The following is a 19887-nucleotide window of genomic DNA, read 5'->3' on the forward strand; positions in this document are numbered from 1 at the left end:
CATTCGTTAGCGTGAACATAGCCTCTTAGAATAAGCAAAACACAGTGGGGCGAGTTGTCACTGTATTTACGTTATATCTCACTTCATTACTATACCTGCAATAAAACAACAGTGAATATGTAACATGACAATAAAAACTAAATAACATTTCAATTCATTTTAGTCTGTAGACTGCTGTACTTACCAAGAAGCAGAACTCTAAATGCATCTAAAAAGGATAAGACTTTAGTAATACATAATAAACACAATGACATTGTGCAAAACTAGACTAATAGCCCTGTTTGTTTATGCAGACTTGTATATAATCCCAACACAGTTACAAATTGGTTTTGTTCCAAATACAAAGGAACCTTCAAAGCAAAATGCAAAGAGGTCTGACAATATGGCAATTCTATTATTATTATAATTATTATTATTACTTGGGTCATTGTACTATGCCGTTTGGCTAAAGCAGTGATACGTCAACACCAATAATAAATTCAGTATTCAGTCAAAAATAATTTCAGTCAAAATAATAAATACCCCTTGCGGTGAAAACCAACAGAAAAATAATAAAAAATAAAAAAACATGTTTACTCTGACCAGCCAGAAATATTCATCAGTTTTGTGCAGTTTCCTTTGACAGATGCATACTTCCATCATAATTGGAAAGCAGGCAAGAAGTGTCTAATTTGAATATGAATATGCTTGCAATTTATTTTTTATGCCTCCCTACCTTGCAAAGCGATAACCTCAAAATTGTAGCCACAACCACCTTTTCAACACTCTCATTCTTCTAGATGTTCCCTCTTAGCCTCCCAATAATCTAACGCTCATCGCTCTTTTCCTTATTTCTCAAATTCAGCTGTGCTCAAAACCAGCACACTGCTGTAGCTTCTGAGCCTTCAGAAACATATTCTCTTAATAAAAAATGGAGAATATTTCTGTGCAATAGAAGCACCAACAATGGGACAACATTGCTTAATATGCTTGTCGCAAATATCTTCATATAAATACATTCAACTTTTACAGAAAGTTTGGAATGGTGCAAACAATGTACATTATAAAGACTTAAATGTCATATGTTTTTTGAAGAGCCCATGGCTAAACGTAGATGAATATTAGCAAGTAAACTAAATTTCAATTTATAAAGTGTTATCTTGCGTAATTAGCCCTAAGCAATTTATAACATTATTGAACAAGAGTCCAGACATGTGGGTGGCTTGTTAATAAAATATAGATGTGCGGGTGTGTGCGCATTCATGTGTATTTGTGTGTGCCATGCATAAATGAATTTACAGATTTCTACAGTTCAGAACTTTATGGAACAATGGTGCGTGAACCAAGAAAGGAATACTGTTCCAGATTCAAGGGGAAATGAGTACACGCTAATAAATGTATTCATTCAATGTGACATAACAACGATAGCAACAGACAGAAAAGCAGTTAAGCCAAAAATGATTGATACCCTTGCCAGGTTGTGAGTTCCGTGGATTTTTATTATTTGACTAATTGGTGGATTTGATCTGTTATTTTTTTTTTGTCCAGCTGCTGTCACATGTAAATTTCATTTCAAATATTAAAATGAATATTTTTTTCCAGGTGTGGGATGAATAAAGTCTTACTATCTGATATGTCCAAAGTCATTGAGAACAGCAGCACTACATGAACCACTTCATCAGTACAACCCGACTGAAGAACGAGAACACCCCGGTGAATTAGTGTTTAATACAATTAAAGGTTCACGCATCACTAACAGTGAGGAGAAGGACTTGCAATAAATTTGAGAGCAGGCCATTCAACATTGCCCTTATTCCACACTTGGGGTACCAAGGCAACTTTAAGGCCAAAATGATGTCCACACAAGTTGACAGACAACAGAATGGTCTCGAATGATTTAAATGAATTTTAATTTTGAAACAAGTAGGAAAATGTGAATCGTGTGAATATGCAAAAAGATGTAGGTTGGGAACAGCCAGCCAGTGTTATTGCCAAGGAAGGGTGGAAGTTGATCATCTTCTCATGGCATGTTTTAAGATGAGCATACAGTACGTCTGCATGAGGCTTAAAGCCTTGAGCCATGACTTATATGCTTTTGCCTTCCATTGAAGTTGAATGTGAGTGAAATGCACGGAAATGCAGTGGAAACAATGCACGTATTACACGATGTAAAAGACTGGAAAAGGGATAAGAGTTCAAGACGTGGAACTAACACGATAAAGATATAATGCCAGCGAGGCAGGCATCGAGGCAGTTGAAGATTTGACAATGAAAGAAATGCTGATTTGACATAATCAGCGAGGCAACAACTCATTAAATGGTAAGAGGAGCTATCCACATTAAATACATCAACGATCCACTGTGACCTTGAAATGATCAAATCATGAGTGTAGGTGAGACTTGGCATATTTTCAATAGAAACCTCTGGGGATGCATCATAATTGTCCCAGCAGTCCGATTTTCACGCTTGCCACGAGTTGACTACCTAGTTGCTAAGCACATCAGTTATCAAATTTAGCTCGTGATTTTATCTTATGTTTCACAATGATTAACGTTTTTCACACTTTTGCGCTAGTTATGTTCTTTATTTTTATAAATAATGGCTACAACAGATTTCAAAGACCAAACAAATGAGAGATGTTGAACATTGTCTTTCTTGATCGATGACAGGTTTGCACAAATATTTGCAAAACATAATGAATTTTCTGAGCAGCAGTTTGGCACCATGCAGACAGAAAGATTCGGTGACAATTATTACTTGCTTCTGGAAGTAAATAGTGTACAAATAAAGTCTTTAAATGTACTGGATTGTATTGTCTTGCAGAATTTCCACAGAAATTTCTAAAAATTGCCAAAAGATAGTTAAAGATCAACAATTAATCGAAATGATGGAACGCAGCAATTCATGTCCGGAGAGAGCAGCAGAAGGCTAATGTGCCCCACCCACCAATGTCTGTAATTGTTGTAGTAAAATTTAAGAATTAGTCTCCCAAACTACTTTAGAAAGTTCTAAAGGAGTTGTCATCATCTGAGTTTAAATTATGGATTAAATCCCAGAATGTCTACAATAGAAAATGATCTTAATGTATTCCATTCTAGACTCCACATGGGGATGTAGAATTACCAATAGTTTACTTTGGTTACATTACTTACACAATGTACTGAAGTATTTGTGTATTATGTAATTGTCAGATTGGTTTAAATTGTAATCTAAATCCTTAGTTTTAGCTAAAATACAGAACATTTCTTTCACCATATTATTATAAACAAGCACGTGATACTTTATGATTAAAAAATTAGGTAAATTAAACTGTTAAGCAAAAGTCAAACATCTCTAAGCCTATTCTAGCAAAAAAAAAAAAAATGCAAACAGATCTTAAAAAAAGATGCTAGTAAAGAATCGGCCTTAAGGCTATGAACTCCAATTAAAACTTGCATGGAACTCTGATTCTTGTTCACCAGTGACTCAACTCTTGTAGCTCGCCCGTATAATGCTATTTGTATCAGAGAGAGAGGCAAAAGCTAATTACTGTACAACAATAAGCGAACCGATGTTTCTTTCGCCCTTGGCCATCTCTCATTATTTCAGATGACTCCTTCTATTCATATTTTGTTTGCCAGGTGCATCTATCCATGCATAACACTTGCTGGGTTGTTTTTAGTGTGTCTTAACCACATGGTTGTGCATCTCTCCACGTTCTATTTTTTTCCCTAAGAAGCATGAATGGTTCAGATGTAATACTCTTATGTTGTGATTTCTGATGTGAAGCTAGTGTACAGTCAGATCAATGAATATAGGGGCATACCGTATTTTCCGTACTATTAGGCGCACTTCAAAACTTAAAATGTACTAAAAAAAAACTGCACCTCATAATGCAGAGCGCCTTATATATGGATCAATTGATGAATAGTCAAATTCCTTGGCCAATAAAGCTGATTTTAATAATCCAGTGCGCCTTATGGTTCGAAAAATACAGTAATTGTGTCTTTTTGGCTTTCAAAACCAACACAATAGATTCAAAATGAAATGTGCTTTAATTGCAGACTTTCATCTTGAATTTGAGAGTTTTTACATTCAAATCAGGCTAACAGTGTAACAATTATAAAAGTTTGTAAATGTGATTCCCAATTTTTAAAAGAGCCAAAAGTCGCGGACAATTGGCTGCTCAGCTGTTTCATGGCCAGATGGGCATACGTCGCTGCCAATGGAACTGGTTCCCTTGTAGTTAATGATGATGTGAACGCTACAAAAGCAGCATGATGAATTCTGAAGTGTTTTGGGCAATATTAGCTGCTCAGACCGGCCAAACATTTCAGAACTCATTGGAAGGTGCGTCACAGTGCAGATGGACAACGACTTGAAGCAACTTTAAGCCAAAGAAGTGGAATGTTACGCAATGCCCAAGTCAATCACTTGACCTGAGCACACATTTCACTTGCTGAAGACAAGACCGAAGTGAAAATGCCTTAAGAAAAACCAACAAATGAAAACAGGTGCAGTAGAGGCATAGCAGAACATCACTGGGGATGAAATCCAGCATCTGGTGATGTCTGGACATTTCAGAATTCAGCCTATAATTGATTGCAGATGATTTGCAAGATCTGCAAACAAGAACTATCTCGAAGTCCCTAATATTTATGACTCTGAGTGAGTGAGTGAGTGAGTGAGTGAGTGAGTGAGTGAGTGAGTGAGTGAGTGAGTGAGTGAGTGAGTGAGTGAGTGAGTGAGTGAGTGAGTGAGTGAGTGAGTGAGTGAGTGAGTGAGTGAGAGTGAATCCACATTGTGACTGCAGATTGATTAATTTGCATTGCCTCTGTGAGATTGCGATAAAAGAAAAGAAATGTGACTCAGTCACCGCTCTCCATTTACAATGCATACACTAACCATGAAAACCCCAAGCAATATGTGTGCCCTTGTCATATATAACCAGATGAATAAATTCATCTCAATATGCATTAACAACAGAAATTGCAATTCCACAATAAATTGATGTGAATGCTGAAAGCGAGGAAAATGAGACAATCATAATGCTGGTTAACACATCAAGGCACTTGCAGTGTGCAACAAGTTTTAATGAGCTGTCACCTGCAACTGGTTTGGCTGCGATTCGAAATGTTTCAGCTGCACATATGTTATGTCAAAAGACATCAGGGCCTCTCCCAAAATATAAAATCCAAACGTTTAGTGTTGGAGTAGTACTGTTCGAAATAGGTCTGTTTTTCTGGGGAGTGCTGTCTTGGGGAGTGTCTACAATTGTGTGGAGGAGAGCGTCCTCCACACAAGCATCACGGTACGGCACAGCAGCTGCTCAAGAGCCTTCCGGGTGGTGAAAGATTGTGGGGGGAAACAGCCACAACCACACACCTTTTTTTTCCCAGTAGATGCAGACAAAGGGCTCTCTGCATGACCGAGGTCCCAACCCACCCTACACGCACACACACCCTCTTCCATCCTCCCCCCCAGGCAGGAGGCTATGGAGCATCCAGAGCACAGCCAGTGGGCTGTAGTAATGTTTACCTATTCATCCCAGCATGTTGAACATTAACACCCTGTAAATATGATTTGGAATTCAAGCCTCATACATTTTATTTCCGATGCATCCGCACCTTGTTGCATTTGCATCTTTGCAAACATTCCAACTGTCAAGAAGCCTTTTTACCATATTCGTTTTGTCTTATTTTGTTGCTCTATTTTTATTTTCGGAGCTGGCAAAACAACAGCCAAAAAAAAAAAAAAAAAACACAATAGCAGCGCTGACAGAAAGGAAGAAACTGATAAGTCTTCCCTATCTCGTCTGACGTTTAAAAAAGTAAAATAAGAGCAAGCAGCAAAAAGGAACATCTCAGTATGTCATTTAGTTCAAAATAATAGAATCAATTACTTGTCACTGCACAGACGGCTGCATCTTGCATCCAGAAAGTCATTTACATGCGGAGCCACCGTTTGTTGGCTGTCATGTACATGTTGCATTGTGTGAGCATATAAATCCAGTTAGCCAATGCCGACCGAGGATGAGCACATACTTGTACATAGTGCCGAGGATACTGGAGAGTTTTGCATGAGAATGCAACAATACAACCAAACGGCTCAGGAAAATGCATGAAAGCACACCAGCCTTTCAAACACCTTTCAGTTACAGACGCATCCGGAAATTACAACAGCAAGAAAGCTAGAGGACAAGCAGATGGAAATAAAAGGCACTGTAAAACCATCCAGCTCATCTTTCATTTCTGCCGCAGGCTCAGAGCAACTATCTACCATCGCATGCACGCTGCACTGTGTTGGGCACACACATATAGTAGCTGACAAGGTTATCATACAGGTGTGCTAATTCCACTGGATCTTCCTCAAGGGGGTGATGGCATCTCTCTAGGGGTCAATCTCATTTCAGGCAACAACTCTGAAAACAAGTCATCACATCTCAAGGCTCTCTCATGCATCTCAGAGTCAGAAGATAGCCTCCGTCACACATACTGCAAAACACTGCAAGATGATGCAGGCACTTTGGCTCAGCTGAGAATGAGCGAGTGCTAAATCTCTGTTTCTAAGGACTTAAGGGAAAAGGGGATAAAAATGGAAAAGACAGGAGGAGGGAGGTGAACTTGAGAATGGAGAGTTGACAAAGGTAAGCCCAGACTGCCATCTCCTGGCCATTCTATAAACTGGTGGATCACAGCTTCAAACAGCCCCATCGCTTTGCCACGATCCATCAAAAGCAAATGTGACCTGAAAAGGAGCATAACGATGACCTCGGTCATGAGGAGAATTATTCAAATATGTCGATAGTGAATGTCCTATATTGAATATATTATATTATTGAATGATAGCTTGGGGTGGAGAAAACGTAATGACCTACTGAGCGGATTTGGTGTTGGGTAATCAATTTTTATGCAATCACAGTTAGATTTAACACTTTCCCCATCTTTGTTCATCTAGTAAAAGACAGCAGCTGCAGAGGAATAAGAGGCTTGCTTTTTATAACTCGAACTTGAGCCTTTCTCTTGTTTCATGATGCTCAAAAAGGGCTGTGAATTTGCTTTTCACTCAGCAAAAGAGAGCAACGCAATACACAAGGGGAGACGAACAGAGTCGAATTTTAAGAAACGGAGCAGTTTTCTTCTCACGGCTGAACTAAAATTCTATCATGCTGATTTTTATTATGGTAGATCCTACATACGAACAATGCAGTTGCTAGGTAAATACAAGTGAGCTCTAATCTATTCCCATCTGCAAGATATTGATCGTTCCTTAAAGAAAACAAAAAGTAGTAGATTAAAAGGCTAGCGTAACAGTATGCAAGGACATACTGTGATATTTATTTCAATGTACCCTCAACTCATGTCAAAAGTAGATTGCTAAATACGTAGTAGTTAGTAACCTAGAAAGAAATCTATGCTACACTGTCTTTCCCCAACACACCCCCGGGGCTTCGACTCCATCTGTCCACCCACAAATTCCCAAATAAAGACTTTATTCCAACATGATAGGGCTTTTCCTTGTATCACAGACACATATCCGCAAAGCTTGAACTGTTACACAATTCTAGATGTCGGTAAAGGCGGAGGGAAAAAAGTAAAATGTGGTTATTTTCACCTCCTTGTTTTATTCATATGGTGCCCTTTCACTTCATGAATCACAATCTGAACATTACATTATAGAAGAAAAGAAAATATAACCTTTGTGTCACGTATCATTCTTGGCAGCTGAGTCATAAGCGTTCAGATCGCGGCCTATTAGAAACATCTGAATATGTAAATAATAATCAACTTGGGGGTTGTACAAATCTCAATGGCAATCTTTGCTGGAGGATGTTTTGGGTATAAACATTGCTTGCGACACATCCCAGAGAGAGCTGTTACCTATTGGTGCTTGATATTTCAGATAAACAAAATACCGTAGCACCAGAATGACAAACAGCGGATTATGGGATTTAAGAGTTGTAAATGGTGCCTTGCTCAAGGGTGTGTCTACTACAATGTTTGGAAGCAATTTTGGAGGCATTTTGTCTTCGATGGTTCTCTGACACTAATCAACAGATTTTTTAAACCATATATTTACAGTTGACCCCCATTGACCTACGACTCTGTGGTGAATAGGCGCCATGTCAGCTTGTAAACAGTATAAATTTGCGAATAATTTATGTCCATTGACACTCATTGGAATGTATCAGGTACGTCACACACATATATGGGTGCCAAAACCCGCCCAGATGTAAAAGGCCCACGAGCAATAATTTGGACACCTCTGATTTTGCATTTTATATAAATCTAACTGCATGTTTTTAGAATGTGGGAGGAAGCTGGAGAAATGCTATGAAGACCCAGGGAGAACCTTTACACATGACCGAGATTCGAACTCTAAACCCCCCGAAGTAACTACGACTATCCCACAGTGCTGCCATCTACTACAGGCCTATATGACGCACTGCACCTCGCCGTAAACACATTTGTATGCCGCCAGGGATTAATAAAAAATAAAAAAAACCACACACAAAACAGATTTGTGATGGTGTTAGCTGTGGTGCAAAAATGGGGTCAAGAGACTCCTCGGGATGTTTTCTACCCCTAATTAAAGAGCAGACAGAAGCCATTTATAATCCCACTGACTTGTCTGTGATTGTTGGGTAGCTTGCAGTCTTAAAAAAAAATAAAAATAGTACAGACAATGGAGGGAAATCAGCGGTCTACGGGAATGTTCTTTCCTTAGAACTACGAAAAGAGGAAATTGTGGTTTACTGTGGTTATTTTTGCCGTAATTGTTCCCAAGTACACATGACCGGCAAATTGAACATCGGCAAAAAGGTGCTTCTTTTATTGATGCTGTACAAACTGAACGCTAATATTAGAAACTGTGCTGGAGGATAAACTCAGTCTCTTTTTGCAATAGCGTATCAAATCTCTCTTTACATATCCAGCTACCTGGTGTGCATGAGCATAAAGGACAAACTGCAAGAGCTTTGAGTCACAGCTTCCTGTATCAGGTCATTACTATTCTAAGAGCATCTGACCACAGTCTGTGTCATGTCTCTGTGGTAAGTTAGGAATTAAACATGCACCAGCTACAGGCTGGCACAGAGGGCTAAGTAAAGGGCAATTTGTCTCATTTAATTGCTGCCCGTCTGCCTGTCAAGCGAATCAAATTATGCAGGTATTTTCCATTTGTAAAAGTCGCAGTTTTATTTCAACATATAAGTGATCTGATGTCAGTATTACACGCCATGGGGAAAAAAATAGCTGGTTGAGCAAAAACTAGTTTTTCTTAAAAATTGATATGTAACAGTTTAGAAATAAATCAAACTGCTTTTGTATCTTGACAGATGGAGAAATGAAACACAATGTATACTTAAGCTTTCAAAACATGAATACAAAGTGTCAGAATTTCACTTTAAGAAATAAAGAGGGAGAATGGTAGAATTTGGTGGGGGCAGCACTAATTTAGACTCACAGCCATACACACATTCACACATATGGCTAATTTAAAGTCTTCAATTAATGTTTTGTTTTTTTTGGAATGAGTGAGAAGGCTGGAATACAGACACTAATCTAAAATGTAAACTATGAACCACAGAAATATGAGCAAATTATGCTAAATAGTAAGCCACCACTTTTTTATTTCTTGTTTTCGTGTATTTATTTCATAGCAACGAAAAGAAAAATGTGTTGAATTGAATGAATCTGTTTTTTTTAACGTATCTAATTAAGCACAGCTAAACACCAATACAAAGGCTGTTAACGAACATCCGAAGGGAATTGGGTCATCTATTGCTAAAATATTAATTTGTATATAGTGCATAGCAATCAAACAAAATAGGAGTACATTTAAAAGAACTCCAGATGATTTTGCTTTGACAAAACACAGCAACCGAGTTTCTACCTTACCTAACCTTCAGAAAATGTTTGAAAAAGGATGGGAGATAATTAACACAAGAGAATCAGGGACATCTCAATCAATTCGGCAGACACTCAACCACCACTCGCACTGCATACAAAATTGCTGTGTCCTTGCAAGTGCCTCACCAACAATGTTGAGACACTAGATGGCAGCGATGTATCATGCTTTGATGCACTTTAGTCTCAGCTTCTACAGGACAAACTAGTTTTGGGGTCATTTTAAAAAGTAGAAACTGAGGTTGGCATAATAATTTTGAAAAATGTCAAAATTAAATGACTGGTTTGTGACTATCCCAGTGGTGTCCTTGCAAAATAAAAGCATTTACTGCACTTACTGTTTGGAGAACATTAATTGCAGATTTTCCCAGCATAAGAATTGATTTGTGAGCATCAATTCCTAAATCCACGACTCACCTCAGCATATCTGTGAGCTTCATCGACTACCGTTTACCATTTCAACACTGAGAATTAAATTATCATTTGCTATATTTAGAAAAAAGATTAGGTAAAATTTCAGTACCTTAGTTCGAAAGCTGTCAATTTAAATTTTTAGATCAATGATATAACGCTGCTTTTGTATGGTAGTGTGCATCCTATACATGTTCATAGTATGTTTGAATGTAATGCATTGATTGCATAAAGAGAAGCAGTGGACTCACATCAAACTCATTGAGGGCAGCGGCCAGTTCCCCGATGCAAGCATGGGTGTGCTTCTCGTCAGTAGGCGAGGTGGCCTGAGCGGCGCTGGAGATGCCTCCGATGGCCTCCTGGACTTGCTTAAACACGTAGTCCCGGTTGGCACGTGTAGCCGCCACGTCTGGGTGGCGCAGGAAGGCCTGTGAGGCGGTGTACAGCATGGTGGCGTTCTTCTTCAGAGCCCCGCGAGCAGCGGCCATTTCATCTCGACACTGTGGGTCTTTCAGTTCCTGAGGAATGTGTTTTAGTTCACAATAGTGAAGACAAAATCAAAACATACATGCAAGATGAACATAAAACAATTTATGAATCGTTCATTAGAATGAGTGTGTTTTTTGTCTATACCTCCAATTAACTGGGAACCACCCTTCCCCACACTCAAAGCCAAAATATGTAAGATTTTTTGCGTATGAATACTACTCAAAAGTCAAAAGATGTTTTTGTTTTTAGAAGTAAAATTTTGTGCACAGTTACCTGCTGTCTCCGGGCTGCTACATAATTAAGCTTCACCATCTCTTTGCCAAATTCTTTGAAGCGGTTTGCCAGGTCCTGTTCATTGGTTGCATTCTTAACTCCCTCAAGGGCCTCCTCTACCTGTCTCACACAAACACACACACGCACGCACACACACACACAAACACACACACACACACACACACGCGGGCACATAATAGATCCCACAAAATAAATTGATGTTCACAGAACATTTTCGACAAGGCTTTAAGCAGTATATTTTAATGACATAATCATCCAAAAACGCTATAGCGTTTATTTGGCTGAATGAACAAAAATGATTTTCCGCCAGCATGAAATTGCAAGCGGATTTAGGGGAAAAAAGACAATAACCATTAAGATGTGCAATTTAAAACGGGCTCAATTCAGCAATCACCATCCATTATGTGGGCACATTGTGATTCTGGACTCCTTTCCATCGCTAATGAAAGTGCTTTACAAAATGTAATGGAAAGGAAAGAAGTGAAAGATAACTTTGAAGAGGCCTTTGATGACAAGGCTTATGGTGGCTTCAGCTAAGATCCTCTGTGGCTCTCAAGAATGGATCTGGAAAAAGGGATTAAGAGAAAAAGCAAAGAAGCCCAATGTTTGTTTTAATTAAACTAATAAAATGTGTTTTTATATCCTTACATCCTAAAGATATTTTTGTAATTTCAGGTTTTAAAATGGTTTCTTTAATTACAATTTCTTTCACAGTAGTTGCTTTTTTAGGGGATGTTTTCTTTTAATTACCTGTTTATAATGAAATACAACATGTGGCAAAACGGTATCAATGTTGTATTGTCTTGTGGTTTGATGTTTGAACAAATTAGAAACCAAAATACAGAAGAACGGGAAGGCTAGGGTGGAATCCAAAAGAATTTTTTACAGATTAATAATGCTTTACTAAAGTGATGGAGAGGCCACTGTTTAGAGAAAGAAAAGAGCTGCTCATGATTCATAAATAGATCTGGGAATGTGGATGTGATAATGACTTGCTGCACAATTTCTTCTGGAATGAGCTACTAACTTCCTTGATGATGTCACACATAATGGCAGCAGCAAAATGAACTCAGAAGTTCATAAAAAAAAATATGTCTGCCAATTGAAAAGAAAAACAGTCAAACTTATTCAGATCTCCTCATTATGCAGCAAAACGATGACATAAAACAACAAACAAGATCATCAAATGCCAAGGAGTAGAAGATTTTAGAACATCCAGACATAAATCACCTAGAGCACAGGTGTCAAAGTCAAGGCCTTGGGGCCATATACGGCCCGCCACATCATTTTAGGTGGCCGCGAAGACAAATTGTGCATCGAATTCATATGTCAATTCCAAAATGTGAATTTTTTTTTCACTTTTTAAAAAGATAGAGATATTGTTAGCAAGTTTTATTACCCTTAATTTAAAAAAAAAACGTGTTTTAATATTTTATTACAATATTTCATTTTTAAATATTTGAACCGTTTTTATTAGTATCTGTTTTGAAAACTAGTTATTCATCAGTTTGTTGTGTAGCCTATACTATATATACAATACGAGACATTCATACATTTATTTGGGTTGACAAATTTAATGGCCCTTTGAGGCAAACTATGACAATGATGCGGCCCGCAGCAAAAATAAGTTTGACACCCCTGACCTAGAGAATGCTAAAGGATAGCATGAGGGAAGTAAGCCACCCCTAAAATAAACATCTGCCCAACAACACTTATTTTTCGATGTATCTCACAATTTTAAGGTGGGCCAGGAGCCTCATAACGTCAGCCATGTCAGCGAGGATGAGCAGGCGTGTGACAGCAGACAGCAGGGCCCGGGCAGCCCTCACCATGGTGCCACGTTTCACAGAAGAGCAGGGGTCATCGGCAAACTCTGAGGAGGCAATACGCATGGTCTCTCCTGGAAAAATAATTGACAAAATACAGACGGATATGTTACCAAAACTAAATGGAGACCATTCAAATGTTTAACGTAGGACTACCAGGGGTTTCGGACTGGATTACTGTTAAAAAAAAAAAAAAAAAGAGACACAAGTCTGTTTGGCTTTGTGATGAGTTAAAAAAAAAAAACAAAAGAAAAAAGAAAAAGATGCATGTGCATAATTTAAGAGTGACAAGAACTGAGCGGAAATGTGACAGTGACATGGGCCGATGCCATGACGACAGATTTAAATGTGCTCATTTCAAAATGACCTTTGCAAGGTGAACGGTGCGATTTTACAGGGACCATCTCATCCTATAAAACCGATGTTGCTTGAGATAAACGCCAGCTGAATCAGGAGAAGACGATTCGCACATTGGTCACCTACACGTTCATATGTTTGACTGAAAAGTCATACCGCTTTGCTAATCTGTTACGTAAACGTTTTCAACTTATTGGTCTGGCGTGACAGCTTAGTCACGCATGGCAAAGAAGTAGACGGCCAACGCATTCATCGGGTTAGAAAGCTGCAACAGAAAATCAGAGCTGACCAAGCAGAAAGAAAATGAGGGCAAAATCTGCACTGTCGGCCATTTGCTCTATGAGCTGACAGAGTTAATGAGAACAGAATCCAATTAATCAAAATAAAATATACAAAATGTTGGGGGAGGTCGTCCATAAAATTATTTAATAAAAATTTGAGTAGGTGACTTCATGACAATGCTTCAACATGCCCACCTTGCTTCCGGACATCATCGACAGCAGCAATGAGCTCCTCTTTGAGATCCTGGCTGTCCTTAGCAATCTGTTCTCCCTTCTCCAAGAAATTCTGAGTGGCCTGCTCAACTGAGACTGCCAAGACATGAGCCTTCTTGGAGCGGCCTTTTTTCTTACTGGACGGTCCTTTGTTGCTTGTGTTTACCAAAGTGGTCACCTAGGAAGCGTAGAGGAGGGAAAGAAAAAAAAGTCAGACACAATACCGGAGGGTTTGTAGTACTTTAAGAGTATTCAGGTCGTAATTGTCCATTCCAAAGATCCACTCAGGAATTTGTGTGTCGTTAAACTCGTATCACTTTATGCGGGGATTCGATTGCATGGAGGCAGAAAAATCACAGGGATCCTTATACCACACACTTCATATTCAGAAAAAACAAACACCATCATCAAACTGATTTGCTGTGAGCTAAGTTCATGACAAAAAAACTCGACATTGTTTGTTAAAGCCTTTTTGCAGCCTGTATCTAGCTGAGAGCGATAACACACACTGCACACAATCTGCTGTATTCATGCAGACATGATCTGAATTCTTTGAGGACTTCAGTCTAAAAATGGGCCAAGAATAAAGTTATATTCCATCTTGGTTGGTTTTAACAAGCTTTAGCAGCACATTCTCATCTTGTCAGCAAATGGAATTCATGATGTATTTCTTTTACAATCTCTACACACACACACACGCTCAAGCTCCAAGAGAGAGCTCATTAAAGTGCAATGGTGTGGTTATTTCCATCCGTGTTTGGAATCAATACCCCATTATTATTGAGACAAAACAAACCTCTGCACAACACACACTCTTCCCCGTGTTGGTGATGAGTGCTCGATAAAGTTCACTTTATGTGGCAAATTAAATCAATTAATTGATTCATTGCTAGATTCCAAATCATGGAAAAGTTTCCTGTTATGTTCCTATGATGTTGAGCAGATACTATGAGAGGGGACGTCTGCATGGATGGAGCTAAAGAGGACTTTTTCATTTCAGTCTGAGTCATTTCAGGTTAAAAGTTATGCATCAGAGTATAAAAAACTAAGGGAGGAAAATACCATCGCTGGTGCATTTAGTTAACGATCCATGGCATTATGATAACACCTAATCATGACCAAAGAAGACGTTGCAGAAACAAATAGTAAATATAGTCAGGGAAGGCATCCAATCACTGCGTTAATGAAATCAAATTTAATTGCTTTAGCACTATACCTTGCAGCAGCAACACCACAAAGTGCTTGTAGTGCACCTGGTCCTTTCAGAGCGCAATTTATTCTTGAACTATCCTACAAAGCAGTAGAGCGATAAGCAATATATTGGCTGCTCATAACATTAAACAGTAGAAGTACTGCCAACAGTAGGAAATTACTCTGTAAATTAACACCAGGAACAGTACATCACAGACAATTTAAGCATTTTTTCGTTATTCTCCTTCACTTTTGGGACTGTGTTAGTCATGTATATGTACTACCGTATTTTCCGCGCTATAAGGCGCACCGGATTATAAGGCGCACCTTCAATGAATGGCCCATTTTAGAACTTTGTTCATATATAAGATATATACATTTGGCCCGCAGGCCGGACTTTGGACACGCCTGCTGTAGTGGCTCAGTATTGGTCCATATATAAGGTGCACCTGATTATAAGGCGCACTGTCGGCTTTAGAGAAAATTGGAGGTTTTTAGGTGGGCCTTATAGTGCTGAAAATAAGGTATATGTCCATGTGTATATATGCATATGTGTGGCAGGAGAGAGAGAGAGAGAGAGAGAGAGAGAGAGAGAGAGAGAGAGAGAGAGATACTACATAGATAGATAGATAGATAGATAGATACTACATAGATAGATAGATAGATAGATAGATAGATAGATAGATAGATAGATAGATAGATAGATAGATAGATAGATAGATAGATAGATAGATAGATAGATAGATAGATAGATAGATAGATAGATAGATAGATAGATAGATAGATAGATAGATAGATAGATAGATAGATAGAATAACATAGAAGGTAGAATACCATATTCATTAACACAGATGTTGGATTACACACTTCAAGCACAGAGAAAGCTCCAGCACAAGTCATGTTGCTTTCCACCGGGAATGTCTCATTCAAGTCACAGCCACTTGATGTTTTGTTCTTCAACAGTGGCTGTAAAAAGCTTGATGTATATTTAATTATGCCCTGAATAACCTCACGGCAGGCACTTTGGCTCAGGGAACTTATCTACCTTCATACAGATTTAACAGTGTTATTTTTATAGATATGAAATGCTGTCTCTGCACGCAGGTGCCGGAATATCCCAAGAACAAGCTTGTGGGAAAAACAAAAAGACTTTATGAGATTAACGTTGCATCTAGGTGGGTGTTGAAGTTTTTAGGTTGGCATCAGATTCACCCTTATATTGCCTTTGGGTGCAGTTAATTTCTAGCACTACCTTTGGACTAAGGTAAACCTCACAGCTGCTGTTATTCTTTTCAAAATATCTCAGACCGACTGCCATGTTTCTGCTTTAAGTCATACCAATCAATGTCATGCAATACGGACATCGATATCAGTACTGAATTTGATATTTTTGCCAGATGACAACTTAAAAGTTACCTAAGTTTTACTGTTTTGTATGATGAAGTCCCAAAAGGAAGCAACAGAAATTGTGTGGCTAAACGTCCTTGTGAGTGATGAACACAGCGGGAAAAATAACACTGTTTTCAGGCTCAGTGATAACATCAAGGTGCTCCAACACTACAGTTTTTATTAACATTGCCAAGGCATCCAAGTTCACTGTCACTTTCACAGCAACACAAGCATAAGACAGATTGCCTGGCTGGCTAACTTTTGGAGCATGATCAGCTCTGACAGCCATCAAATTCGTACTCGGCTTGCTGCAGCAGTGCCGCAAATAGGCCTACAACAGACTGCAAGGAACAATAGCTCTTAGTTGACATAGAAGATGTGGAAATCTGCAAATAAAATGAAACTGAGAAAAATCCAGACACGTAAACAAAATGTGTGACATTTTTTTTATCTTGACGGAAGAAAAAAATACTTTGTTGTAATTATATATACGCCAGCAAAAAAAATTGCTTATGGAAGATAAGATAAAATGACAGTGACAATTAGGATGTCCATAACAGTAAACAAATAGTTTATGAATCCTTTTAAAAGCATAGTTGGTACAATTATAGAATACAGCCAACCACTTTGAGTATGAATGTAATTTGTCAAACCCTTCTTTGAAATTTAATGTTTGCCATGTGAATTCAAATGACTGCCTTGCCACTTTTCTACAAACTGGTCTCTTAAAGTGTCCATTTTCATTGTATGAATTAACAGCTCGACTTGGATTTTTTTTCAGAAACCACACTCGGTTATTTTATTAACAAGGGAGCACTAAAGCATCCAAAAGGTCGTACATCTGTGATCAAGCTGGCGCAGTGGTAAGGCTAACCTTTCCCTGCATGGAACACGAGGTCTTGCTGTGCTTTGTGCTCCCATTTTATCGCTCATCAATCGCATTAATTGCCATGTGGCCTTTTCTCTCAGAACACTGGCCAGTGGATTCTCAATTCAGCTGTAAATCCCTGTAGCCCTTTTGTAGATGTTTAATTTTCCGCTTTCAGCCTTTGATACACGAATGATGGGCTTTGACTTAACACAAGAGAAGAGAGTGTGTGAATGTTGAGGTCGAGTTAACGTTACAGCAGCCCTATTGACATAAAATTATATATGCATTCAAGGAAATGATATTAATCCATAATATTACTCAATAAAACGATGCGCGCAAATGTGACGGGAAAGGTGAAAGGAAAGGCTCATGAGGAAAAACAACATTGCCTCTACTAGCCACCTTGGTGCATGTGCACGAGAGGGAAATATAACCTGGGAAATATAACCTCAAATAATGAGAAAAAAGTCTTGTGTGGGTTCTCTGGAGTCTTTCAGATTAGGCTACACCTGCGATATTAAAAGAAGATGACATATCGACTTTTGTTTCGCTTTCATCCTCATCCTCCATCTCTCTTGTGCACACATTCAAGAGAGGCCACGAGGCAGGCTCACTGTCAGAGTGCTTTGAAGATCCTAAATGGATCAGCTGTATTCTGCCTGTAGCTCTGTTCGGCAACACCTTGCCTTTGGCTGTGCCATTATATCACAGTCGTCTCGTTAGAGTGCCATTGTTCGTGCTTGGCCTTTTAGTGCCACTGTCCTAGACATCAGGGATATATTTTAACCCAAAACTATCCATCAGAGATGGGTGACTCAAGTCATTGGTATCGAAGGAACTCAACTTTGATTTGAAGTGCATGACTTGATGAGTCATCTTCTTTATACTTTCAAATTTGCATTTTCACACAGTTTGGCGTTTTATTTATTCAATATTGACAAAAATTCAGAGAAAACTCAGAAAATACCTGGGGGGCCTAAACATAGACATACTGTCTAGCTCAGCCAGCGTCAACATGAAATGTTGTTTTACAAAAGTATGACAGTGACAAATAGGTGCCTGTGTCAGTCAAAACAAATACTGGAAAAACATGCAAACTCAGACAGGACAGAACATTTTGGAACTCTCATCACTGTCTATTGCATCTACAATTTTAGGTTTGTGAGATCCGGTGAGAATATGATCTTCACCATTTCTCATTGCATTTTCTCACATTATTTTAAACTAACAGTAAAATTATGGCATCCTGCAAAAAAAACGCTCCTTTTCTGTTGTCTTCATAGAGTATGGCAGTGACTGCAGAATTAATCTTGAACTATTTCATTAATTAGTGTTATAAAGCGAAGAAAGAGATGTATTTGCAAAAAACACCTTCTTGATTCCTATTGATTCATAAGACATAGCACTAACACTTCACAGATGACTCGTGAGATCAAGCACTGATTAGGTCCTCCATGAAAATGATGAGGTGAGTACTTACCATTAATGAATCCATTTCAGAGAATAAAAGCAAGCAGTGTAAACATAGCCCTGTCAGAAAAAAAAAACGCTTTGATAGCTTCTCTCTCGCTCTGATCTCTCATACAGGATGCTACAGTAGAGATATTGCACGACGTCACAAAATATCCTAATAATGAAAATTCCATCCAAGTGGCGGAATTAGGGCAGACAGCTCATGAGATTAATCGACCATTTGATTTTTTCAAGTGGTCATCGTGCGACATTATAGCTTACAACCTTTTTTTTTACATGTAAAAAATAATGTGAGAAATAAAAATATATATACAGAACCAAAGCAATCTACATACCATATTTGGGTAGGATACTAATATAGCCAAAGGTTATAATTTAACAAGCAGTGTAGTCTTTCATATTTCCACAAAACCTTCATTAGAAATGTGTCTCTTAAGTCACCCAAAAAATTTGAGAAATCATTCGAGACATAATCAAATCTTGTAATATCCCAGCATATGTTAACAGACTTCAGTTTAGTAAGCAAATAAATAACTTTGGAAAGCTTAACTATAAACCTGCCTCATTGTCCGGCATAGTTTAGGAATTACAAATGAGAATAACGTTGGAAGTCTTCATGTCATGAAGCGGCTGCGTATCTGGCGTGCAGAGACCACGTTCGTTTCATCTAACCGCAACACTTCATGCAAAAACAATAACAATGCCACCTTCATATCTCAAAACACTGAACATATCTACTTTCTTAAAAACCTGACTATCCTAGTATGAGCAAAGTTTCATTCTTAGTTCAGGTATCTGCAAAAAATCTATTTCCAGGCTTTACTTGCAGTTATACAACGCGGCTATTGTTTAAAACAAATTCACATAAAGCAAAGTAGAAATTGGGCTTTTTATGATATGTTGATAAATTTGAGAGGCATTTTATTAGGATGATCCTCACGGCTTTCTGCATTAAAAAGTTTTACATTTGCATCAAGAGGTTTAGAGGATTTACCTGTGTCACGAGGGGCTCCAGAAGTCGCTCCACAGTCAGCGTGCGGATTTCCAGACTCTTTGGGTCCCATTTCAATAAGATAGGAGAGGTGGCGGTCGTCATGGTCTCTGTTAGAGTCAAAAAGACATGGAAGAGATAAAATAATTCTTTTTTTAAAGCATTAATATTTTGTGCTTTACTTTCACAAAAACAAAAAAGGGTATACAACTTGCAGTGGTATCAAGCTAAAGC

General features: G+C 38.4%; 1 protein-coding gene across 4 annotated transcripts in view; it reads right to left on the reverse strand.

Moving 5' to 3' along the window:
* ctnna2 (catenin (cadherin-associated protein), alpha 2) overlaps window positions 1-19887 on the reverse strand; it is a 186107-nt gene that overhangs the window by 123519 nt on the left and 42701 nt on the right. For 3 of the 4 annotated variants that reach the window (XM_088373553.1, XM_088373555.1, XM_088373554.1), the window contains 5 exons: window positions 19657-19763; window positions 13721-13916; window positions 12795-12961; window positions 11041-11160; window positions 10530-10796 (listed from right to left, as the gene is read on the reverse strand). In XM_088373553.1, the coding sequence (XP_088229679.1) occupies window positions 10530-10796; window positions 11041-11160; window positions 12795-12961; window positions 13721-13916; window positions 19657-19763 (857 nt within the window). Of the gene's footprint in view, window positions 1-10529; window positions 10797-11040; window positions 11161-12794; window positions 12962-13720; window positions 13917-18669; window positions 18780-19656; window positions 19764-19887 lie in introns of those variants that run through there. The other variant, XM_088373556.1, reaches the window with a different exon arrangement.

This window comes from Syngnathus floridae, chromosome 4 (genome assembly GCF_059516105.1).
Source record: "Syngnathus floridae isolate MCC-2025c chromosome 4, RoL_Sflo_1.0, whole genome shotgun sequence".
Lineage (NCBI taxonomy): Eukaryota > Metazoa > Chordata > Actinopteri > Syngnathiformes > Syngnathidae > Syngnathus > Syngnathus floridae.